General features: G+C 35.4%; 1 protein-coding gene across 5 annotated transcripts in view; it reads right to left on the bottom strand.

Annotated features, from left to right (window-relative positions):
- The window catches only part of SPIRE1 (spire type actin nucleation factor 1), a 250,744-nt gene that overhangs the window by 51,379 nt on the left and 171,618 nt on the right, over positions 1-27,747 (bottom strand). For all 5 annotated transcript variants that reach the window (XR_015554248.1, XM_087438942.1, XM_087438943.1 and 2 more), the window contains 2 exons: positions 4,292-4,378; positions 2,971-3,100 (listed from right to left, as the gene is read on the bottom strand). Coding sequence is in view for 4 of the 5 variants with exons in the window: in XM_087438942.1 (XP_087295068.1) it covers positions 2,971-3,100; positions 4,292-4,378 (217 nt within the window). In the remaining variant the exon portion in view is untranslated. The remainder of the gene's footprint in view (positions 1-2,970; positions 3,101-4,291; positions 4,379-27,747) is intronic.

The following is a 27,747-nucleotide window of genomic DNA, read 5'->3' as shown; positions in this document are numbered from 1 at the left end:
ACTGCTAAGCCACGGAGCTGCTAAGCCACGGAGCCGGCCCTGCCAACCTTATTCTAACCAAACTCCCCAAAGCAAAATTGTATAGCAAGAACCAATATAGAGCTGCAGAAATAATGACCCCAAATCCCTTACTTTCCAATTAAGGTTCAAGATCAGTTTGAATGCAGAACTCTAGAGTTAAGACTCTCATAGAATAATCACTTTCTATAATAGTTCAATTCTGGTTATTGTGAAACACCAACTTGTAAGGTTAAAATAAAATAATAAGATATACTCAACATAAAATTGATATTCTAATGTAGGGTTCCGGCTAGTTAGTATCTAATTTGTTTAAATTGAAACAGAAGAATATGTATGTGACAAGGGTTTGTGATGACCCTTTCACGCAATGTGAGAGTGTTCCCTTGATGCTTTCAAGGACTGCCAGTCTCTCTTTTCAATTCCCTCAAACGGCCTCACTTAACGCCTTCTGATTGGCTGCTGTTAACACTCATGTATATCTTCTGCAACATGAACTGCATCAGACTCCAGAGTCACTCTCTTGTAAGCATTTATGGGCAGGGACAACACCTTGTTCATTTCTGTACCCCAATAGCTGGTATGTGTTTAAGAGTAAATAAAGGTTCAAAAAACTATGGGAAAAACGAAGGAACTATCATATCAGATATCATCCAAACCATATAAGCACATTATACCTGTCTTGTTCCTTTCTCAATTCTATTGGTACTTCCATTGAAGTTTACAATCCCTAACCAAATTACTCTTTTTTTTTTTAATAATTTTATTTATTTATTTATTTTCCCCCAAAGCCCCAGTAGATGGTTGCATGTCATAGCTGCACATCCCTCTAGCTGCTGTATGTGGGACGCAGCCCCAGCATGGCCGGAGGAGCGGTGCATCAGTGAGCGCGCGGGACACGAACCCGGGCCGCCAGCAGCGGAGCACGCGCACTCAACCGCTAAGCCACGGGGCCGGCCCCAAATTACTCTTTACTCCTGTAAATCATGAAGCTTACTTTTCTCATGGTAATCTGTTTTACCTTATAGTTTCATTGAAATCTTTTCTATTATCTTCATTATTCCCTCTCAAGGTATAGTAATTAAAAAAAACTCTAGTCTTAGCAGCTACCATTCTACAAGACCACTTCCTTATTTTTCCATGGTAGTTCTTACTGTCCTCTCTCCAGAAAAATGCACATACATACATTTTGTAAAATATGCACAACTTTTTTTTTATATTTCAAGAGATTCATAGACCCTCCTCAAGCCCATTCAAGGAATCCCAGGATAAGAACTCTTGGGTCACATGGTTGATATGTTTTGGCTCATTCTTATATAAATGCTTATATGGATTTATCATTTAGTATGCTTTAAACATTTGCTGAGACAACATTTGCTGCTATAAAAATTAGACAGGGATAAATTGATACAACTTTTACTCTGTAGCTTTGTAACTGGAAGGTACTTGCAAATATTTCAACACCTATGGGATTACTTTTTACAGCCCAGTCCCTGTATTAGGGACTGGGGACACAACAATGAACAAGACAGACATGGATCCTGCCATCTTGAAGGTCACAATGTAACACAAGGGCCGAGAGTCAAACAAAGAACATCAATATGGAATGACTTAAGAGTTCAGGGCTGGAAGTAGGAGGAGCAGTCAGAGCCAATGTGATAAACTAGACAAGAGAAGATGACGGCCTGGGTTAGGATTGTGGCTGTTGAGCTAAAAGAGAGGAAGACTAGAAAGACCCAGAAGAAGTAAAATCAACAGGGCTTGCCTGTTAAGAGTCAAAGATGATGCTGAGGTTTCTGTCTTAGACACATGGAGATGGGGAAACAAGAGAAGATGGTTTGGGGAGAAAGCAGATGAGTTCACTTGTGGACATGTTGGGCTTGTCTTATCTGCAGGAAATGAGGTGTCCCTATCTAGCCAACAGCTGGATGTATGAGTCTGCACTTTTAGAGAAATCTGTCCTGTAGATTGGGAGCTGGAAGACAGCTCGAAACAAAAACCATGGAAAAAGGTGTGGTGGCTCAGGGAGAAGTGAGCCCAGGATAGAAACTTGAAGGACCAAGAAGAGTCTGAAAGTGGAAAAAAAAAAAAAAGAAAAAAAAGAGATCAGAGGAGAAAACTAGGAGAATGTGGTATCACAGACTGATTCCTTTCCTGTTCAGGTGCCACTATAAAGTATTTTCCTAAAGGAAGTTTCTCTGAATTCTTTGGGCATCTTTAATCTCACAAATTAGAGGAGAGCTGTATAAACAAAGAAGTTTACAAACATTTTATAATACAGTCTTGCTATAAATCAAAATCAATGTGTGCTTATAGTACACATTAAAAAACATTAAATATAATAAATATAAAGGAAGTTTGGGAATAACTTAAGTGATAATCAGATAATTGATGCTTTCATTACATAATGCCATATCTTTAAACCCATATTTAAGACAATAGAAACTTAAAATAAAACTATATATCTATCATCTATATTTCTAAAGCAAAATAACATATCTTTGTATATGTATTACAATTTATAAAGTATTTTAACCATGATCCTATTTAATTCTTACATAAAAGCCATAATAAAGGTTTAGAGGAATTTTTATCCCCCTTCTGCTGACGAAGAAGTCGATGCTCAGAGAGGTAAAGACTCTCCTAAAACCACGGTTTAGAGATTGGCAGAGCTCTTTCCACTATGCCATGATGCTTTCATACAGTTCAGTATCATATAGGGACAGAATTTCCTATTCTATGAATTTCAAGTATAAAGTTCAAGAAAGTGTGAGGGGGGGTGTGTGTGTGTGCGAGAGAGATAGAGAGAAAGAAATGAACAGGGAATGAGAACTCCACGGACTATCCTTACTTTGCACCCTTATACCATTATTTTTCACTAGGCTGGTTGTATAAAGACACTTTTTCAAGGGGATGACTCTAGACCATGAGTGTGGTAAGCAGCTGTCTCACCTAATCTGCTACGTCTAATTTCTTCTGGTGAGACGGGCCGCAGCTTTCTTTCTGCTTTGATTTCTTCTAATATTCTTTCATGGAGGCTCCGTGGCCGTGGTGGAGTGGGTTTCAGTTTTCTGGCTGAGACCTTGGAAAAAAAATACGTAATGGCTAGAGACTTTGAGGAGTTTTCCTTAAATAATTTATACTGAAGTCCATTCATACAGTACAGTATTATGAAATTATATCATTGATTGCAAATTGCTTGATAAAAGACCATTTTCAAGTCATTATCAAGATTCCTAAAGCAATAGGGAGATTATTGGATTTTACAGTGATTTAGTAATATGTGCTCAACTAATGTTAAGGAGACAGTTTTGCTAAAGTTATAAATATGTTCCCTATATGCTAGCATGATAGGCAATCAATTGAAATGTAAGCTATACTTTACCTATTACTATTATTGTTTTCGAAACTATCAGCCTTGAGTAAGTCATCACAACCTTCTTAGACTATTATTATTATCTTCATTCTATAGTTGAGGAAATAAAGGGCTCCAGGAGGCTGATTAACTTGCTCAGAGACATGTGGTTGCAAAGTTTGGAGCTGGCTAGTGTGCAAATGCAGGTTCATTTGACTCCATGCTCTTTCTGCTCTACTGTGACCTGCCTTCTTAAAATCATTTCCTAGGTGGCCTCTTTCCCTTCTTTTATAAAGATTCATAAAAGGGATCATTAATTATGCTTTAGATGTACACAAACTAAGAAAGAAATACGATTCCCTGTCCAGTTAATTAACGCACACAGGTTTGAGAGGCTTTGGTGAGCACCCCTTATGGAGGCAAGGGGATAAGAAGTGAGGAACAGAGGAAACACAAACCAACATTCACCCAGATTAGAATATTCTGATTCTGTGGTCACTAGAAAGAACCCTGTTAACAGAAAAGGATAATTAATATGAAAGTAGATGTTCAGCAGGGTGGATTTACTGTAAAATAGCATCAAAATGATGATTTAATCAAGGAGAGTATTAGCGCTATGAAGTAAATAGGAAGGGCACTCCACACCAGGAACTATCTGGTATTACATTTAGCTGACGCTCTAGGAGGTGTGTGGCCCAGGTTGTTGTGAGTTAAAACACTCTAAAAACCTTGTATTGAAAAATTTTATGTATTTTTATGTGACTTAAATGTAATTCACAGTTGGGCTTCATCATTCTGAGAATAAAAGCTCAGTGTAAAAACTAACCACTTTAAGAGCTGTGTTCTAGAGATCACATCCTAGAAGAGAATAATTCATTCTGCAATCTCCAGTCAAGAGGAATATGTCAAATTACATACAGGATTTAAAGGAGGTCTTGATCTGATGAAGTCCAGGATGATTTCATGAGCACTTTTTTTTAACCGAGGAGGAATATCACCATTCACCTGAAAGGAGACAAAAAGTAGAAGATTTCCTGTGAATACAGGATTATCATGATAAATTTCTGGGTACAGCTGTTATCTTGACATTTGTCACAAAATTACTGAAGTAATCTGTACTGTAGTACTGTAAGCTGGCTCTACCAAGGATGCATTTCAAATCTTTAAAATGGAGAGTAAATGGCTGTGTGATTTAAAGCAAAAATAACTATGCAGAATTGAAGAAAATCCAAGTTCACTTTAGTTCTATCATTTTGGGAATTTATATATGAGATACATCCCTTCCAATAAGAAGTTTCTAAAATTATGAATGGGAATGGAATAAATACTACTACAGTTAACTAATTATTTTATAATTTAAAAAGCCTTTTACCTCTTATTTTTGTCCTTGTACAAAACTTAGGTAATAGGAAAGACTGGTGACACAATTCATATTCTGTAGATAAAACTCAGCCTGAGAGCAAAGAGGGTATCTGCTACATTACAGAACTTACAGAACTAGTAAGTAGAAGAATTTCTGTAGAGCCTGGGTCTCTCTCTGACTCCTGCTCTAATGTCCTCTCTTTTTTTTTTTTAATAAAGTATTTATCGAGATGACCAACCTATGCACATATTTTTTTTTTTTTGTAAGGAAGATTAGCCCTGAGCTAACATCCATGCCAATCCTCCTCTTTTTGCTGAGGAGGACCGGCCCTGAGCTAACATCTATTGCCAATCCTCCTCCTTTTTTCTCCCTTTTTCTCCCCAAAGCCCCAGTAGATAGTTGTATGTCGTAGCTGCACATCCTGCTAGTTGCTGTATGTGGGACGCCGCCTCAGCATGGCCGGAGAAGCGGTGCGTCGGTGTGTGCCCAGATCCGAACCTGGGCCACCAGCAGCGGAGTGTGTGCACTTAACCACTAAGCCACGGGGCCAACCCCTCTAATGTCCTCTCTTTTTAAAGCAATGTGTTACCAAAAAAATTTTTTTAAGACAACCCCAGAAACCCACAAAAATAACAACCTAAATCACATTCTGACCGCTCAGAAGGCATAGTTACGACCATTTTGTCATATTTATTTCGCAGTCTTATATGGAAAACCTCTATAATACTTTTTCCTCCCACTTTGGTGACCTACTTTTTTTTTTTTTTTTTTGACATATGAAATTAATTTATTTTTTCTCCTCGAAAATGGTTGCACAAAGAAATATAATGGTAATTTTCATTCCCAAGGATGTTTTGATATTCACAGGTCATGAGATTGGGTTCATATTTTTTTTTTTTTTTTTTTTTGCTGAGGAAGATTCACCCTGAGCTAACATCTGTTGCCAATCTTCCTCTCTTTTGTATGTGAGTCACCACCACAGCATGGCTGCTGATGAGTGGTGTAGGTCCATGCCCAGGAACCGAACCTGGGCCACTGGAGCAGAGCATGCTGAACTTAACCGCTAGCCCACTGGGCCGGCCCCTGGGTTCGCATGTTTTAAGTTAATCATTCTCTTTGTTCCTCTTCTTTTTTTTTTTTTTTTTTTTTAATTTTTTGTTTATTGCAGTAACATTGGTTTATAACATTGTAAAAATTTCAGGTGTACATCATTGTACTTCTATTTCTGCATAGATTACATCATATTCACCACCAAAACACCAATTACAACCCATCACCACACACATGCACCCAATTATCCCTTTCACCCTCCTCCCTCCCCCCTTCCCCTCTGGTAACCACCAATCCAATCTCTGTCCCTATGTGTTTGTTTATTGTTGTTATTATCTACTACTTAATGAAGGAAATCATACGGTATTTGACCTTCTCCCTCTGACTTATTTCACTTTGCATCATGCCCTCAATGTCCATCCATGTTGTCACAAATGGCTGGATTTCATCGTTTCTTATGGCTGAGTAGTATTCCATTGTGTATATATACCACAGCTTTTTATCCATTCGTCCCTTGATGGGCACTTAGGTTGCTTCCAAGTCTTGGCTATTGTGAATAAGGCTGCAATGAACACAGGGGTGCATGTACCTTTGCAAATTGGTGTTTTCAAGTTCTTTGGATAAATACCCAACAGTGGAATAGCTGGATCATATGGTAGTTCTATCATTGATTTTTTGAGGAATCTCCATACTGTTTTCCATAGTGGCTGCACCAGTTTGCACTCCCACCAGCAGTGTATGAGAGTTCCCTTCTCTCCACAACCTCTCCAACACATGTTGTTTCCTGTCTTGTTAATTATAGCCATTCTGACGGGCGTGAGGTGATATCTCATTGTAGTTTTGATTTGCATTTCCCTGATAGTTAGTGATTTTGAACATCTTTTCATGTGTCTGTTGGCCATCTGTATATCTTTGGAGAAATGTCTGTTCAGGTCTTTTGCCCATTTTTTAATTGGGTTGGTAGTTTTTTTGTTGTTGAGATGCATGAGTTCTTTATATATTTTGGAGATTAAGCCCTTATCAGATGTATGGTTTGCAAATATCTTCTCCCAATTGTTAGGTTGTCTTTTCGTTTTGTTGATGGTTTCCTTTGCTGTGCAGAAGGTTTTTAGTTTGATGTAGTCCCATTTGTTTATTTTTTCTATTGTTTCTCTTGCCTGGTCAGACGTGGTGTTTGAGAAGATGTTGCTAAGACTGATGTCGAAGAGCGTACTGCCTATGTTTTCTTCTAGAACTTTCACAGTTTCAGGTCTTACATTCAAGTCTTTAATCCATTTGGAGTTAATTTTTGTGTATGGTGTAAGGTAAGAGTCTACTTTCATTTTTTTGCATATGGCTATCCAGTTTTCCCAACACCATTTGTTGAAGAGACTTTCTTTTCCCCATTGTATGTTCTTGGCTCCTTTGTCAAAGATTAGCTGTCCATAGATGTGTGGGTTTATTTCTGGGCTTTCGATTCTATTCCATTGATCTGTGTGTCTGTTTTTGTGCCAGTACCATGCTGTTTTGGTTACTATAGCTTTGTAGTATATTTTGAAATCAGGGAGCGTGATACCTCCAGCTTTGTTCTTTTTTCTCAGGATTCCTTTAGCTATTCGGGGTCTTTTGTTGTTCCATATAAATTTTAGGATTCTTTGTTCTATTTCTGTGAAAAATGTTGTTGGAACTTTGATAGGGATTGCACTGAATCTATAGATGGCTTTAGGAAGTATGGACATCTTAACTATGTTAATTCTTCCAATCCAAGAGCACGGAATATCTTTCCATTTCTTTGTGTCTTCTTCAATTTCTTTCAGAAATGTTTTATAGTTTTCGATTGTACAGATCTTTCACCTCTTTGGTTAAGTTTATTCCTAGGTATTTTATTCTTTTTGTTGCAATTGTAAATGGGATGGTATTCTTAATTTCTCTTTCTGCTACTTCGTTGTTAGTGTACAGAAATGCAACTGATTTTTGTATGTTGATTTTGTATCCTGCAACTTTCCCATATTCGTTTATTACTTCTAAAAGTTTTCTGGTGGATTCTTTAGGTTTTCTATATATAAAATCATGTCATCTGCAAATAGTGACAGTTTCACTTCTTCCTTTCCAATTTGGATCCCTTTTATTTCTTTCTCTTGCCTGATTGCTCTGGCTAGGACTTCCAATACTATGTTAAATAGGAGTGGTGACAGTGGGCATCCTTGTCTGGTTCCTGTTCTTAGAGGGATAGCTTTCAGTTTTTCACCATTGAGGATGATATTAGCTGTGGGTTTCTCATATATGGTCTTTATTATGTTGAGGTACTTTCCTTCTATACCCATTTTATTCAGAGTTTTTATCATAAATGGATGCTGGATCTTGTCAAATGCTTTCTCTGCATCTATTGAGATGATCATGTGATTTTTGTTCTTCATTTTATTAATGTGGTGTATTACGTTGATTGATTTGCGAATGTTAAACCATCCCTGCATACCTGGAATAAATCCCACTTGATCATGGTGTATAATCTTTTTAACGTATTGTTGTATGCGATTTGCTAGTATTTTGTTGAGGATTTTTGCATCGGTGTTCATCAGTGATATTGGCCTGTAATTTTCTTTTTTTGTGTTGTCCTTGTCTGGTTTTGGTATCAGGTGACCTACTTTTTGATTACCTCATTATATTCTAATAATTTTATAATATCAATTTTATTGGAGAGAAGAAAAAGATAATTTGGTTATTCATCCAGTATCAATGGTTGATTTTTTTCATTTTGATAGGTTAGAAACGTTTCTTTATGTTTTACAACTTGTTATTAGAAATGTCATGTAAAATTTTAGAATTATTATAAAATTTGGTAAAACTTTTTTCAAGTATTTTCTTATCTGAATTATAAGATTTCAAGGCCCAGGCAGTTTTCTTGTGTACTCGCCAATCTTAAATACTATTTTAATTGCTCATAGTCATTCATCAGTTAGTCATTAATTCTTCACTGTAGCTGTATATTATGAGTTTTGATTTTTTGTCAATGTCACTATTTTGTGTCAACTAAGAAATAAAGTTAAATATATTAAAAAAATAAAAAAGAACCTGAACTGCTGCTCTCAGACTGAGTCCCCTCCCCAAATGCCATCACTCTATCCAAGTTCAGGGTGTCTGACAAGCCTGCTGGGGCCTACACATCCTCTCCCGTCTTCTTTCCCGTGCCCTACCTGCCAGCCTTGAATGAGGTCACAGGTTGGCCTACGGCAAGATTTAGGAGTAAACGCTGCTTGAGCCAAGCCAAGGTTGTGATTGCCAGTACCGTACCTGGTTTAAGGAGGGCATGTAACCTAGCAGCAGAGCCAGAGGCCAACGTGGCACCTCTCCCTACCTGCGTATTTCATGTTACAGAAGATTTTTAAAAAAATCCTTGTTGCATGAAACAATTTAATCAGATTTTTCTATTACTTTCTATTCTACTCCTGAACAGGATAATAAATATCTTTCAAGCTATTTTTCATATGCTTTTACTTTAATATTCTTTCCATCACAACAGCAAGGTCGAGAGAATGGATTAAATAAGGTCAACGTTATAAGTTCCATTCCCCAAGTAAGCACATTAACTTCAGTTTCCTCATTAGTCAGAAACTGTATCCTGTTCCCAATTACAAAATGTGCATCAGTGCTGACAAGGGAGATGGCAGGACACTATGGATGTGAGTCCGTGAAAATCCTTACTAGTAGGAGGAAAAGTAACTTTATGCAAATACCATTCTGCTGCTGGGTCAGCAACATTACTTCCATATAAATACAGAACACATCCTGAAACAAGCTCTCTCAGCTGTGATGATAAATGATTTCTGGATGAACACAAATAGTAGACCATTAAGTAAATAAGGTCAGTTACAGAACTTGATCTTACTTTTGAGCTACAATGCTTTAAAGAAATAATTTCTAAATAAAAGATAAGTTTCTACATCTTTATTGTTATTTTATTTATTTATTTTTACACAATTTTCTTCATTAAAAAAAGTTTACAGGGGGGCCGGCCCGGTGGCGCAAGCAGTTAAGTGCGCGCGCTCCTCTGCGGCGGCCCGGGGTTCGCTGGTTCGGATCCCGGGCGCGCACTGACGCACTGCTTGGCGGCGTCCCATATAAAGTGGAGGAAGATGGGCACAGATGTTAGCCCAGGGCCGTCTTCCTCAGCAAAAAAAGAGGAGGATTGGCGGATGTTAGCACAGGGCTGATCTCCTCACAAAAAAAAAAAAAAAAAAAAGTTTACAGGTAACACACACGTATGTGTGCACATGCACACACAAAGAGAATAGAGATATAAAGAAAAGTGATTTAAAATCTCACCACCTAGAGAAAATACCACTAAAATTTACATTCTTATATCTTAAGATTCCTTCATGTGTCATATCATATCAATTTAGGAATATATATATATATATATATATGGAATCTATTATACATATTGCTTTGTAACCAAATTTAAAAAATTTTTAGCTGCATAGAATTGCATTTAGTCATTTTCAATATATTGAATTAAATCTCATTTTGTTGAATATTTTGATTGTTTCACTTGCTTGTTTGTTAGATTGCTTAGTGAATGAATTGGATTTTCTACCTTATATTAAATTTGGTTAATTATTTTCAAAGAAAATATTTTCTCTCATTCAGATTTTGAAATTTATTAGCATAAAGTTATAGCATGTATCTTATAATTATTTCCCTTTTCTTTTTAATTGTGGATTATCACCATTTTATTTTTGATATTGTTTTTTCTTTTTTGTTCCTGAATAGAATAGTGTGAGGTTCATCTATTTAACCTGTGTTTGTGAAAACCTGCTCTTGGATTTATTATTGTTTCTTCTGTTTATTTGCCATCTAGTTTTTTTATATTTATTTTATTCTTTATTAATATTTTTCTGTTTTTTAGAATAATTTCATTTTGTGTATGTGTGATTTTTTAAGGAGTATTTTTGAAATAATCTTTCAACTACTGCTCTGATTTTTGCTTTAACATAAATTTATTTCATGTAGTATATAAAATATGCTGGTAGTGGGGCTTTCTGTTTTTGTTACTATAAATAGCATACATATTTCCCCTCTGATTCTTGTTTGCTTTACATTTCCAGGTTACAATGTTATTTTATTCATTTCTCTATTATTTGTATATTCCTGAAAGATAACAGTATTATTTTGGATTACACCATTCATTAATAAAACATGACCAGTTTTAATGAATGGTCATTTGTCCACAGGCATAATTTACACTCATTTTCTTTCTTTTTCTTTTAAATAATAAAAGAGACTTCAGTTTATTTAACCATTATTTAACCATTTCCATTCATTAAGTCTCTTAAAAGGATTCAACTCAGGCTTGTTGATAAATATATCAACAAAATATCTATTTTATATAAATATAAAAAATTTAAAAATCCATTAAATGTGATGCTTATTTCCTGCCTAGGGTTTTATTTTTTGTGTGTGTGGTAACATTGGTTTATAACATTATATAAATTTTGGGTGTACATCGTTATATTTCAATTTCTATGTAGATTATATCATGTTCACCACTCAAAGACTAATTACAATCCATTACCATACACATGTGCCTACATCTTTATTTTTAAATGTGACTTATTTGAAGTTGTTAGAATTAAAGCATTCACTCAAACATTTTGAAAAAAGTCAACTGAAATATTTTACACTTCTATAACTTACTATTCTGAGTAACATGCAATTTGGCTGAGCCATTCAATTCCCACCATCAGCATCACAAATGTACAGAAAAAAATGGATTACTATGGTATAGTTATGTAGTTTAAACCTGAGGAGTAAATTAAAAACCTCTCAGCATAGTGCTTCAGGTACAGATGGACCATGTGTGAAAATCTTTTGTGCATATTACAAAAATATGTTTTTAACGAAATTAGAAAGTGGCATTATATTGATGAGAGTAAAAATTTTTAAAAAAATACCCAGTTTTTGAATGATTAAATATGAGTAGCTGAATTTCCACTCTCATTTATCAGGTACATATATATAAAATAAGAAACTAATCAAAATCTTAGCCTGTTAGGCTAAAACTTGAAAACTTCCCCCATGTGAAACTGATCATCACTAGAACCTCGACCTGCCAGTCCCTTGCACAGGGGCTCAGTATACACTTACCCAAGTGAACTGCATGGAATTAGCCAGTCAGAGAAAGACAGAAGAAGGAAAACAACAACAGCCTCCATGAAGCAAAAAGATCTATCCATTTTTCTTCATTTCCTACCCACAATCTCCAAGTTAAAAAAATATTCTATACCTAAATATACTAGTTTGAAGTGAAGCAGATGTATCACTGATAATTATCATGAAAGACTCATTTATAAAATCTCCCGTCATTCCGAAGCTCTCAGAGCCCTCAACAAACAAAAGGTTTAAATAACTTGATCCTTGAAAAAGCATTTATTTAAAAGCCCATCCTTTCTCTACTGCTTTACAGTGTCACCTTTGTCACTAACCAAGTGAACATAAGAGTGTGGGGTCTTTCTGCCATTCTGTCGTCTGACTGCCCTTGGACATATACTAAACTGTTGTAATTAGTATAGCTATGTAATAAACCTGGATAACTGGGGATGTAATTCTTTCAACTTTGTTCTTTTAAAATTGTCTTGCCTATTCTCACCCTTTGCATTTCTGTATATGTTTTAGAATCAGTCTGTCAATTTACACACACATACACACACACACACACACATGCAAGTATTTTATTGCACTTGCATTAAGTTTATAAATAGATTTGGGGAGAATTGGTATCTTTACAACATTGAGTCTTTTAAACTATGAACATAGACGATCTCTCCATTTATTTAGGTCTTCCTTAATTTAATAACTTCTAATTTCTTTGTACAGGTTGTGTACATCTTTCATTAGATTTATATCTAGATAGTTGCTATTTTTTATGTTAATGTAATAATGGCTTTTCATTTTTCACTATATAAAAATTTAAATAGTTTTTCATTTTCTAGTCAAAAGACAGCAATAAGAAAATGAATAAGCAAGGCAAAGACTGGAAGAAAGCATTCACAAGATATATCTGACAGAGGACTAGCATCCAGGATATATAAAGAACTCCTATAACTCGTTACAAAAATATAAACTACTCAATTAAAAATGGGAAGATTTCAACAGATCTGTTTCAAAAGAAGAGTGCTTATCATCATTAGATATCAGGGAATAAAAATTAAAACAACAAAAAGACACCACTATGGACCCACCAGAATGGCTAAAACTGAAAGGACTGCCAACGCCAAATGCTGGTGAGCTTATGGAGCAACTGAAACTTGTATACATCGTTGATAGGAATGAGAAATGTTACAACTAGTTTGAAAAAAGATCTGATAGATTCTTTATAAAACCAAACATGTACCTACCCTATTACCTAGCAATTCTGCTCCTAGGTATTTACACAAGAGAAATGAAAACATATATTCACAGAAAATCTTATACAAGAAAGTTAATAGATTTACTTATAATTATAAAAAACTGGAAACAGCTCAGGCATCCATCAATAGGAGAACAGATAAACTGGAATATATTTATACAATGGGATACTACTCAGCAATAAAAAGGAATGAATTATTGTTACAGAAAACAACACAGATGAATGTCGAAAGCATTATGATGTGTGAAACAAGTCTTACATGAAGAGCACACCCTGTATGAATACATTTATACAAAATTTGAGACTAATCTCTGATGGAAAAAAATCTGACAGAGTGAGGGCAGAGATTGACTCAGAAGGCACATGAGGAAACTTTCTTGAATTACAGTAACATTCTATATCTTGATAAGAGGTTTGAGTTACAAAGGTGTATACATATTAAAACTCAACAAACACCTGCTTAAGATTTGTACATTCCATTTTATGTAAATTTTATCTCCAAAGAAAAAACTGTAAACAAATAGTAAACTCTAGTTAATGATATGCATGCTGAGATATTTAAAGGGAAGAGAAGTAGTCCCCCCTTATCTGCAAGGGATATGTTCCAAGACCCCCAGTGGATGCCTAAAACTGCAAGATAGTACTGAACCCTATATAAACTATATTTTTTACTATACATACATACAGACCTGTGATAAAGTTTAATTTATAAATTAGGCACAGTAAGAGATTAATAATTAATAATAAGGTTGTCTCTGGGGTCATTATTAAGTAAAATAAGGGTTACTTGAACACAAGCACTGTGATACCATGACACTCGATCTGACAATCCAGATGGCTACTAAGGGACTAAAGGGTGGGTAGTGTATACAGCATGGATACACTCGACAAAGGGATGATTGACATCTTGGGTGGGATGGAGCAGGACGGCATGAGATTTCATCATGCTACTCAGAGTGCAATTTAAAACTTACAAATTCTTTATTTCTGGAATTTTCCATTTAATATTCTCAGAATGTGGTTGACCACAGATGAAACTGTGGAAGGCAACACCACAGATAAGGGGGGACTACTATATACTGATGCCTGCAATTTACTGTGAAATACATAAAAAAATAAGATGGATGAATAGTTGTATAGTTATACGATAAAGCAGAGTAAAATGTTAATGATAGAATCTAGGTGGTATCTATGTGGGTGTTCACTATGAAATATATTCAATTTTGCTGTATGTTTGAAAATTTTCATAATAAAATGTTAGAAAATTCTGATCTTCTAATTGTTACTGGTAACAGAAATACAGTTGACTTTTGTATACTTTCCTCGTATCTAGTAACCTTGATAAATTAACTTATAACTGCTAATTGTTAACCTGTTCATTCAGCAAACTCATCCCTAAGAATATGTTCCTATAGAACCACTCCTGGTACCAAAATCTGTGTCAGTCAAGGTTCAACCAGAAAAGCAAAATCAGTAGGAGACAAGAAATTTCTGGGATAATCTCCCTTATTAAAGTCAACTGATTATGGACTTTAATCATATCTACAAAATACTTTCACAATGTTTCACTGCAACACCTTGATTAACATTTGAAGGTGAAACATTAAAGAGACCATCACAGTACAATCAACTTATGTGCAAATAATGAGTTTTATTTTCTCCTTGCATATCTTTTTTTATTTTTTTGCCTTATGGCACTGGCTAGGATCTCTATTATAATGTTGAATATAAACGATGTTTGCTAACATCCTAATCTAAGGGAGAAACTTTCAACATTTCACCATTAAGTACAAGGATTTATGTAGGCTTTTTATAGATATTCATTATCAGATTAAAGAAATTCTGGGTGTTGATTTTTTTTTTACAGCTTTACTTCAGTAAAATTCACATACTGTAAAATTCTCTCATTTTAAGTGAGAGAATTCACTGATTTGTAGTGAATTTCAATAATTTATAACAAATTTACAGTCTTGCAACCATCACCACAATCCAATTTTAGAACATTTCCACCATCCCCAAAAAATATCCCTTGGGCCAACTTGCAATTACTCCCTCTTCCCACTCTGAGCACTAGACAACCATAATCTATCTATAGATTGGCCTTTTTTTGGAGATTTCATATATATGGAATCATAATTTGTAGTCCTTTGTTCTGGTCTCAGTTTGCATGGAATATCATTTTCCATCCTTTTACTTTCAACCTCTTGTAGACAGTATATAGATAAAAAAAAAAAAATCCAGTCTGACAATCTCTCCCTTTTGATTGGATTGTTTAATCCATTCACATTTAATGCCAATAGTGAGACAGTTAGATTTACATCTGCAATTTTTGCTATTTGTTTCCTATAAGTCAAAGATCTTTTTTGTTCCTCTGTTCCCCATTTACTATTTTTGTATTAAATAGATATTTTCTAGGATACCATTTAAATTATTTTCTTGATTTTTAAAACATATATCTTTAGTATATTTTCATAGTGATTGCTCTAGGGATTACAATATGCATCTTAATTTATCAAAATTTAATTCAGATTAATACTAATTTAATTCCAGTAAAATAGAAAAATTTTGTTCCAATTAAGTCTCCTCATTTTGTGCTATTAATGTTATACATGTTATAAACCAAATAGTAATGCTATAATTATTGCTTATACAAGCTTATGTTTCAACAGAAAAGAAGAAAGGAAAAATATGTTTATATAGTCTTTTATAGGTGGTACATATTTGTCATTTCTGATATTCTTCATGTTCTTCTGTGGGTTTGAGTTACCATCTGGTGTCACTTCTTTGCTCCAGTATAGCTCCATTTTCTCCCCTTCCTTTGTGCTATTATTGTCATATGTATTACATCTTTATATATTATAAGCTCAGTCACAAAAGTTACCATTGTTTTATGAAACTCTCTCTGTCTTGTTTTTTTGGTGAGGAAGATTGGCCCTGAGCTAACATCTGTGCCCATCTTCCTCTATTTTGTATATCGGATGCTGCAACAGCAGGGCTTGATGAGCAGTGCGTAGGTGTGCACCTGGGATCTGAACCTGCGAACCCCAGGCTGCTGAAGCAGAGCACGTGAACCTAACCACTATGCAACCAGGCAGGCCCCATAAAATCTCTTTTAAATCAGTTAAGAAAAGAAAAGAGGAAAAAACCTATTTATACTGCCTTTTATACTGACTTACATGATTGTTTTATACTGACTTACATGATTACCTTGACTGGTACTCTTTGTTTCTTTGTGTGGATTCAAGTTACCAACTGGTGTTACTTCTTTTTAGACTGAAGAAGTTCCTTTAATATTTATTCTAAGTCAGGTCTGCTAGCAATGAAATCTCTGTCTTTAATCTCTGTCTTTATTTATCTTGGAAGGCCTTTATTTTGTCTTCATTTCTGAAGAACAGTTTTGCTGGATGTAGAATTTTTGGTTGACAGTTTTTTTCTTTCAGTACTTTGAATATGTCATCCCACTATCTTTTGGCCTTCACTGTTTCTAATGAGAAGTCAAATGTTAATCTTATTGATCGTTCTATTGTACATACATGATGAATAATTTTTCTCTTGCTGCCTTCAAGATTTTCTTTGTCTTTGTCTTTCATCAGTTTAACTATGATGTGTCTAGGTGTGGATTTCCCTGTGTTTATCCTGTTTGAGTCTGTTGAACTTCCTGGATGTGTAGATTACTGGCTTTTTTTTTTTTCTTTTCAAAAATAAAATTTGGGATGTCTGTGGCCATTACTTCTTCAAATATTTTTGCAGCCACTTTCTCTCTCCCTTTCCCTTTGGGACTTCCATTATAAATATTTTCGTAGTGCTGATGGTCCCACAGATCTCTGAAGTTCTGTTCATTTTTTTCCATTGTTTTTCCTTTGTTTCTGAAGTTAGAGAATCTCTTTTGATCTACAAAGTTTCCTGATTCTTTCTTCTGCCAGCTCAAATCTGTTGCTTTTCATTTCAGTGAATTTTTTATTTCAGTACTTTTCAGCTCCAGAATTTCCATTTGGTTCTTTTTTACAAGCTCTATCTCTTTATTGATATTCTCTAGTTGATAAATCACTGACATTATACTTTATTTTAATTAGACATGCTTTCTTTGAACATATTTACAAGAGCTGCTTTGAAGTCTTTGAGTTCTCAGTCCGATATCGAGGCCTCCTCAGAAACAGTTTCTACTGACTGCTCCCCTTTCCCCGCTCCATATATAGGCCACACTTTCCTGTTTCTTTGCTTTCTATAATGTTCTCTTATAAACTGGACATCTTAAATAATACATCATAGGAACTCTGGATTTTGATCTTCTCTCCCTTGCAATGGGTGGTTGTTGTTGTTGTTTATTTGTTTAGTGATTTGTTTACACTAATTCTATTGAGTGTACTTCCCTTGCTATGTGTGGCTTCTGATGTTTCTGCTCATTTTTTTTTCTTTTTTAAATTCTTGTTTTTATTTGTTTATTTTCTTGTGAGGAAAATTAGCCCTGAACTAACGTCTGTTGCCAATCCTCCTCTTTTTGCTGAGGAAGATTGGCCCTGGGCTAACATCTGTGCCCATCTTCCTCTACTTTATATGGGATGACGCCACAGCATGGCTTGATGAGTGGTGCATTGGTCCGTGCCTGGATCCAAACCTGGGAACCCCAGGCCACCGAAGTGGAATGCGTGAACTTAACAGCTACACCACCGGGCTGGCCCCTTGCGTTTATTTTTAAGCATGGCTCACTAGGAGTTGCCCCTGGGTCAGCATAGTACTTAATGGTCAGCCAATGATAGGTCTTAAGTAATGCTTAAACACATTTAGCCAGTAAGGCTTCTTCCCTTTGCCACTGGATCTCTGTGTGACTTCAAAATTCAAGGAGTTAAATGTCTGCCCAGTTTTTTATTTAAAATATATTTATACCCCCTTCACCCATTTCTAACCACATTTTTTTTTTTTGAAACATTCGCCCTGAGCTAACATCTGTTGCCAATCTTCTTTTTTTGTCTCCCCAAAGCCCCAGTGCATGGTTGTATACCCTAGTTGTGAGTCATTCTAGTTCTTCTACGTGAGCTGCTGCCACAGCATGGCAACTGACAGGTGATGTGGTTCCGCAACTGGGAAGTGAACCCAGGCCGCGGAAGTGGTGAGAGCACCGAATTTTAACCATTGCGCCAACAGGGCTAGCTCTCCGCCCATTTTTTACTTTCTGCATTCACAAGGCCTCACTCTTTAGCCAGGGACAAGAAGCTCACTAGAGCCCTCTTCAATCTCTCCTGAGCAGGCCCAGCATGAGCATAACCTTTGAGATGACCAGGGATAAGTGGGATCTTAGCCAACTTTGGCTGTCTTACTCCCTGGATTTCCCTCTAGTTTTGTTGTCCCAAACAGTACTTACACTGCAGTCTAGCCTCCTTAGCTCTCCCTGATTATTTGCTACCAAGCTCTCTATTGCTTTTGAAAATGCTCCTGGGTGTGGATTTTAACACCAATTGCTCCAAATAAAGTCACGGTCTTCCCTGGCCAGCTGGGAAGAACTTCTAAGATATGGAGCTGGTAGGAAGAGGGTGGGATGAGAGCCACTTCTGCCTAAAATGCAACAGATTCCCACTGTTCTTCTTGAGAGTCAGTATATTTTCTTGAATATATGCTTTTCAGTGTGTGTATACCCTTTGGTTAATTTACAGAGTTTTTTAAATGGTTGTTTTTGAAACTTTACCACTTTCATTGTAGCATTTTAGGGAAAAGATTTGCTGAGCAACTCACTCAGACATTCTGGAAGTCTCATGAGAAACCATGAAGATCAAAAGGTAGTGAAATAACATTTAAAGCATTGAAAGAAAAAAAACACTGTCAACCAAGAATTTTGTACCCAGCAAAACTATGCTTCACAAATGAAGACAAAATTAAGACATTCCCAGGTTAAAAAAACAGTGACGGAGGTCATCACTAGTAGCACTGGCCTCCAAGAAGGGCTAAAGGGAGTTTCTCAGGTTTAAAGAAAAGAACACTAGATAGTAATTCAAAGCCATATAAACACCTAAAGGATAAGAGTAAAGTTGGCAACATAAGTAAATATAAAAGCCAGTGTTGTACTTTTGTTTTGTAACTACTCTTTTTTTCCCCAATAAAATTTAAAGGCAAATATATAAAACAACAATGATAAATCTATGTTAATGGGCACACAATGTGTAAATTAGACATAATGTATGACAATAATAACATACGTAGGGGGAGTGAGCTGTAAAGGAGAAGAGTTTTTGTACGCTATCAAAACTAAGCTGGTATTAATTCAAACTTGATTGTTATAAAGTTATCAATTGTAATTTCCAGGTAACCACAAAGAAAAAAAACTAAAAACTGTACAGAAAAAGAAATGAGAAGAGAATCAAAATGGTATAATAGAAAAAAAAAATAGAAGGTGGCAATGAAGAATGTAGAACAAAAGAGATTTAAAACATAGAAAATACATATCAAAAGGCAGAAATAAGTCCTTCCTAATCAGTAACTTTAAATGTAAAGAGAATAAACTCTCCAATTAAAAGGAAGAAATTGACAGAAGGAAAAAAGAAAACATGATCCAATTATATACTGTTTACAAGAGACTCACTTTAGATTCGAAGACATGAATAAGTTGAAAGTGAAAGGATGGAAAAGGACATTCCATGCAAATTAGTAACCAGGGAGACGAGGGGCTATATTAATATCAGACAAAATCGAGTTTCAGACTAAAACTGTCAAAAGAGACAAAGAAAACCATTTTATATTGATAAAAGGGTCAATACGTCAAGAAAATATAACAATTACAAATATATATGCTCCAAACTACAGAGCCCCAAAATATATGAAGCAAACATAAAAAGAATTCAAAGTAGAAATAGACAGTTCTTCAATAATAGTTGGACACTTCAATAATCCACTTTCAGTAAAGGGCAGAACTAGACAGAAGATCAATAAGGAAAAAGAGGACCTGAACAACACTATAAACCAACTAAACAAATCAACTAACATAGAACACTCCACCCAACAACAGCAGGATACACATTTTCTTAAATGTGCGTGGAACATTCTCCATATGTTAGGCCTCAAAACAACTCTCAATAAATTAAAAAGACTGAAATCATACAAAGTATCTTTTCCCATCACAAAGAAATCAGTAGCAAAAAAGTGAAATATGTCAGAGGGAGAAGGTCAAATACCGCATATTTCCTTCATTCAGTAGTAGATAATAACAACAATAAACAAACACATAGGGACAGAGATTGGATTGGTGGTTACCAGAGGGGAAGGGGGGAGGGAGGAGGGTGAAAGGGATAATTCGGTACATGTGTGTGGTGATGGGTTATAATTAGTATTTTGGTGGTGAACATGATGTAATCTATGCAGAAATAGAAGTACAATGATGTACACCTGAAATTTTTACAATGTTATAAACCAATGTTACTGCAATAAACAAAAAATTAAAAAAAAAAAAAGAAAAAAAAAGAAAAAAAAAATTCATAAATATGTAGAATCTAAAAAACACAGTCCTAACAAGCAGGTCAAAGAAGAAATTATGAGTAGAATAATAAAATACTTTGAGATGAATAAAATGAAAACACAACATAAAATAAACTTATGGAATGCAGTGAGAACACTGCTCAGAGGGAAATTCATAGTTGTAAACACCTACATCAAAAAATAAGAAAGATCTCAAATCAGTAACCTGACTCTATACCTTTAGGATCTAAAAAAAAACCTAAACCCATGATGGCTTGCAGAAGGAAGAAAATGATAAAGATTAGAGAAGAGATAAATGAAATAGAGAATTGAAAAACAACAGATAAAATTAACAAACCCAAAAGTTATTTCATTGAAAAAAAATCAACAAAATTGACAAATCTTTAGCTAGACTGACCAAGAAAAAAAGAAAGGTTCAAAATACAAATATCAGAAATGAAATCAAAGTGGAGGCATTACTACAGACCTTATAGAAATATAAAGTATCATAAGAGAATACTATGATAACTGTACATTAACAAACAAGATAATCTAGATGAGATGGACAAATTCCTAGAAAGACACAAACTACCAAAACATCCTAAAAAGTAAGGAAGGAAGGAAATAAATATGAACACACCCCTAACAGGTAGAGATGGAATCAGTAATCAAAAATCTCCCAACAAAGAAAAGCCCAGGACCAGAAGACTTCATTGCTGAATTCTACTCAAATATTTAAAGAATTAATACCAGTCCTTCACAAACTGTTCCAAAATTAGAAAAGAAGGTAACACTTCCTAATTTATTGTATGAGGCCAGCATTACCCTGATATCAAGCCAGACAAAGAGATCACAAGACAATTGTAGACCAAACCCCTTCCAACATGGAAGCAAAAATCCTCAACAAAATAGCAGACTCTAGCAGGATTATGAAAAGGATTATACGTTATGACTAAGTGAGATTTACCCCATAAATGCAAGGGTGGTACAACATATGAAAATCACTCAAGGTAATATGCCACATTAATAGAATGAAGCAAAAACCCCCACATGATTGTCTTAATTGATGCAGAAAAGGGATTTGACAAAATCTAACACCCTTTCATGATAAAAACATTCAACAAACTTGGAATGGAAGGAAATTTCCTCAACATGATAAAAGTCATTTATGAAAACCTATAGCTAACATCATACTCAATGGTAAAAGACTGAATGCTTCCCCCCAAATCAGGAATCCAACAACATGGATGCCTGCTTTTGCCATTTCTATTCAACAATGAACTGAGGGTTCTAGCCAGGGTAATTAAAAGGTATCCAGATTAGAAAGAAAGAAGCAAAAGTATCTCTCTTCACGGATGATACAAACATATACATAAAATATCCTAAATAACCCATCAAGAAAACTATTAGAGCTAATAAACTCAGCAAAGTTGTGGGATACAAGAGCAACATACAAAAATAAGTTGTATTTCTATACATTAACAATGAACAATCTGGAAAAAAATTAAGAGAACAATCCCATTCACAATAACATCAAAAAGAATAAAATACTTAGGAATAAATTTAATCAATGAGATGCAAAGCTTATACACTGAAGACTACAAAACATTGCTGAAAGAAATAAAAGAAGACCTAAATAAATGGAAAGACATGCCACATTTATGGATTGTAAGACTTCATATTGCTAAGATGACAATACAACCTAAAGTGATCTACAGATTCAATAAAATCTCTATCAAAATCCCAATGGTGTTTTTTTGTAGAAATAGAAAAACTCATCCTAAAATTCCTAAAATTCACATGGAATCTCAAGGAACTCCAAATAGCGAAAACAATCCTGAAGAAGAAAAACAGAGTTGGAGGAATTGTACTTCCCAGTTTCAAAAGTTATCACAAAGCTGTAGTAATCAAAACAGTGTGACACAGGCATAATGATAGACATTATAGATCAATAAAACAGAATTCAGAGTTCAGAAATAAACCAATACATTCAACTGATTTATGGCAAGGATGCCGAGACCATTAAATGGGGAAAAGAATAGTTTCTGCAACAAATGGTGCTGGGACAATTGGGTATCAACATACAAAAGAATGATGTTTGACATTTACCTCACACCATATACAAAAAATTAACTCAAAAGAGATAAAAGACCTAATTACAAGAGCTAAAAGTATAAAAGTCTTAGAAGAAAACCTACGGGTTAATCTTCATAATCTTGGATTTGGCAACTGATTTTTTTATATATGACACCAAAAGCACAAGCAACAGAAGAAAAATAGATAAATTGGAATTCAGCAAAATTAAAACATTCTGTGCATCAAAGGATACTATCAAGAACGAAAAGACAGAATGGGAGAAATATTTGTGAATCATATATCTGTCAAGCATCTAATATCCACAATCTGTAAAGAACTCCTATAACTGAACAATAAAAATACAAACACCACAATTTAAAAATGGGCACAAGATCTGAATCAACATTTCTCCAAAGAAGATATACAAATGGCCCACAAGTATATGAAAACGTACATAACATTATTAGTCATTATGGAAATACAAATCCAAACCACGAGATCCCACCTCACACTCACTATGGTAGCTATAATTAAAAACAAAAATGGACAATAACAAGTGTTGGCAAGGATATAGAGAAACTGAAACTCTCATGTACTGCTAATGGGAATATAAAACGATGTAACCACTGTAGAAAGCAGTCTGGTGATTCTTCAATACATTAAACATAAAATTTGATCCTACTATTCCACTCACAGGTATATACTCTGAAGAATTGGAAACAGATATTGAAACAAAAACTTGTACATGATTGTTCATAGTCACACTATTCACAATAAAAAGTGAAAAGGTGGAAAGAACTCAAATGTCCATCAAGTGATGAATGGGTAAACAAATATATCCAAACAATGAATTATTATTCTACCTTAAAAGGAATGAAGCACTCCTCTAAGCTACAACGTGCATGACCTCTAAAACATTAAGTGAAAAAAGCCAGACACAAAAGGTCGTAAATTATATGAATCAATTTATATGAAATATCCAGAATATGTAAATCCATAGAGATGGAAAGTAGATAAGTGGTGGCCAGGGGCTGGGGGAAGGGGAGAATGAGAATGACTGCTTCATGGGTACAGGGTTTCCTTCTGGGGTGATAAAATTATTTTGGAACTAGAGGTGGAGGTTGTACAACCTTGTCAACTTTGTGAATATACTAAATGCCATTGAACTGCACACTTTAAAATAGGTAATTTTAGGCCGGCCCCGTGGCTTGGTGGTTAAGTGTGCGCGCTCCGATGCTGGTGGCCCGGGTTCGGATCCCGGGCACGCACCGAGGCACCACTTCTCCGTCCATCCTGAGGCCGAGTCCCACATACAGCAACTAGAAGGATGTGCAGCTATGACATACAACTATCTACTGGGGCTTTGGGGGGAAAAAAATAAATAAAATCTTTAAAATAAAATAAAATAAAATAGGTAATTTTATGTGAATTTTACCTTAAAAAATAAATAAGAAGAAAAAAATCAGACTCTTATTTTAAAAGCCTTTCCTTTACCACAGGAGAAAAATAATTTTTTATGCTTGTAAATATTTTCCAACTTGGATGCCCAGTTCTTTGTCATTCTATCCCATACCACTATTTCCCAAATATGTGATCTTAACCCTCACCTACATGCTCTCATAACATACAGACTCCTGGACCCCAGCTGAGACCTGTTAAATCAGCATCTACAGGAGGAATACCCTAAGTAATTCTTAGAACCAGATAAGTTTGACTACCATTTAGCACAATTATTTAATAAAATGATTTAGCTATATCAAGGGAGACAGGTAAAAGACACTGGTGACAGATCCAATAGAAATGTTAATGATCTATTAAGTAGTAGCAACACTTGCTTATTTTAATCAATGATGTGAATTTTTGAATAATTCCTTCCAGATAAGGATGACAATCACCTGAGATTAACGTTGAGTGCTCACTCAGAGAGAATCAAGTTCTAATATGTAGATATTTTTGAAAAAGATAACATTGCCCAGTATTGGCAACAGGAATTATCTTGCATTTTGGTAAAAGTGTAAATTGGTATAATCCTTCTGGAGAAAAATTTGGCAACATGTACTAAATTTTAAAATGTGCATAGTAGTCTTTGATCTATCCATCTCACCAACAGAAATTTAAACCAAAGAGATAATAGGGTGAGATGTTTGTATGAGGATATTCATCATAATACTGATTAAAATAATGAAAACTGGAAACAATCTAAATGTCTATTAATCGAGGCTTAGATAAATAAGTCTCAGTGCACGTACACAAGGAAATACTGTGCAGCCATTTAAAAGAGACAGACCATCTACATTCATTCTTCACAGGAAATTACAGTGTGAAAAGGGCTACAAAACAGTACGTATAATGTGATTCTCTTTGTGTATAATAGTTATCTATCTATCAATCAATCAATTAATAAGGAGGAGACTGAAAGGAGAGTTTCATCAAGATGTCAAATGGTCTAGGTGGAAGATTTTCAGGAAACTTTTGCTCTTAGTTGTGTCTTTTAAAATTTTTTCGACAATGACCATGTAGATAGAAAAAGGACAAATATGTATGCAGAAGCATGATGTATTGCATCTGGGTATGATTATTGTCTATTAGCCAGTGAAGACTTGGCTGAAGCACATAAACTTACTGATGGTCTCTTATCACTCTAAAGCGTACCCTTACTGTTCCAACCATCTTACCTCCTGCATATAAGATCACAGAATGCTCCTGGTTACTAGCCATAAATTGGAGATCTACCTTCATAAGGTGGTGATGTCCCTGAGATGCTTTTCTCAATGTGTTTTGATGGCATTTGATTTGTCTGCTAAGCTATAAACTCTGCTCTGTTTCTACAGCAGTGTTAAGTGCTGGGCTGTGATGAGTTAGACTCTTGCAGGGTGCGGATAGCTGTGAAGGGAGGGGAGTCAGCAGCCACACATCACCTTCCACGGAGAATGTGCAGAACATTGCCAGACAGGGGCAGATGCACCTTCCTCAGTTTCTAGAGGTTTGGTGAAAAGAGCCCAGCCCTCTCTTCAGGAACAACACAGCTGTCTTTTGCTCATCACCTGGACCTAAACATATTTTCCAGTGTCCTATCATTTCTACTTGTGTGGCTGCATGACCTTTTGAATACCTGATGTCCCTTGAGGATGACATCCAATGTCCATTTGGTCAAATCTTATTCATTCTTCAAATTTCAACCCCAGAATAACTTTTAAATGTTTTTTTTTTTTTTTAAACGTTTATTTATTTTTTCCCCCAAAGCCCCAGTAGACAGTTGTATGTCATAGCTGCACATCCTTCTAGTTGCTGTATGTGGGACGCCGCCTCAGCATGGCCGGACAAGCGGTGCGTCCGTGCACGCCCGGATCCGAACCCGGGCCGCCAGCAGCAGAGCGCGCGCACCTAACCACTGAGCCACGGGGCCGGCCCCAACAGAATAACTTTTTATTGGAGCCTCCCTTAACACGTCCAGAAAGAGCTGGCTGCTCCATCTATATCTTACACCCATTCTTTCACTCATCATACATTGGGGTCTCTCTAACTAGAATGTAAGAATAAGACCTTACATTCATCTTAATATCACTGGTACTTAGCACAAAACCTCAGAGAAGTCTTTGTAAATAAAATTAAAATAAATTTTCATAAAATGAATGGACATACAGCCCCTCTGGAAAACTGTTTGGCAGTTTTTTATAAAACTAAACATGAACTTACAATACGACCCAAGACTTAGATCATGGACATTTATCCCAGAAAAATGAAAACTTATACCTATACAAAAACCTGTACACAAATTTTCCTAGCAGCTTTATTCGTAATATCCTCAAACTGGAAATGACCCATACACCCTTTAATAGGTGAACGGTTAAACAAACTATGGTATACCCATACCATGGAATACTACTCAGCAATAAAAAAGAATATGTGATTGATACACATAACAACTTGGATGGATCTCAAGGAATAAGTGCTGAGTGGAAAAAACCAATCTCAAAAGGTTATATCCTATAGTATTCCATTTATATTGAAATATACATTTCATTGAAATTACATGTCATTGAAATAACAAAGGTAAGGAGATGGATAACAGATCAGTGGTAGGGATGGGGGGACAGAGAGGGATGGATGTAGCTATAAAGGGATTGTACACAGGAGCCTTGTGGGGAAGGAACAGTTCTATATCTTGTGATGGTAGTTACACAGATCTACAAATGTGATAAAATTTCATAGAAGTACACACACACACACACGCACACACACACACACACACAAGTTTAGGGCTATATTTGACAATGGAAAGACACAAAGTTTCCAAGAAACAGAATAATACTATCAAGGCTGGTCCTCAGAAGGATTAATCTCATAGTAATATAAAGTATTGGGAGGTTTGGAAGGAGAATGGAATAGAGGCAGGAAGGGGATGCAAAAGACAATATAGAAAGCACTAAGAATACCTAACAACTAACTGGATATAAGAGGCAAGAGAAAAAAATATGTGTGCATATTTCTAGAAAAAGCTGTTAACCGTGGTCATTTCTGTTTTGTGATTACAGAAGATTTCTACTTTTTTTAAATTTGTATCAATGAAGTTTTTAAAACAATTGTGACAATTATTTTTAAAATCAGGAAAAATCTATTTTCCTAAAAAAAGTGAAGTAAATAAGTTTACTTAGCGTAAAGCATTTGATTGACTAAAAGTCATTTAAAAAGATAGCAAGAAAGGAAAGATCTCAAACCGAAACTAAAACATTTTAACCCAGTGAGTTGAAGAATGATGATCTTAGGTGAACCGAGAAAGAGGAGCAAACTCTGGGACACAGAACATTGAGACAAGTCTTGGATATACTTAGTTTGAGAAATCCTGGCAGAGATGCCCAGGAGAAAGTTTAGAATATACAAAGTACTCAAGACATTAAAGACAGTTAGGAACTGAAGTCACATCAATTTTGAAGTAGAGACGATAACCAAATTCATGAGTTTGTAAGGGAGAAAATGTAGAGTGTGAAAGAACTCTAGAAGAGCCAAATCCTGAGTAATATTTATGTTTAGGGCATGAAAAAAGACAAACAAGAGTGGGCA

Source organism: Ceratotherium simum, chromosome 14 (genome assembly GCF_057802395.1).
Source record: "Ceratotherium simum simum isolate JZ-2026a chromosome 14, ASM5780239v1, whole genome shotgun sequence".
Taxonomy (NCBI): domain Eukaryota; kingdom Metazoa; phylum Chordata; class Mammalia; order Perissodactyla; family Rhinocerotidae; genus Ceratotherium; species Ceratotherium simum.
Note: the sequence above shows the minus strand (reverse complement) of the source record. Positions and strands in the feature narration are given on the sequence as shown.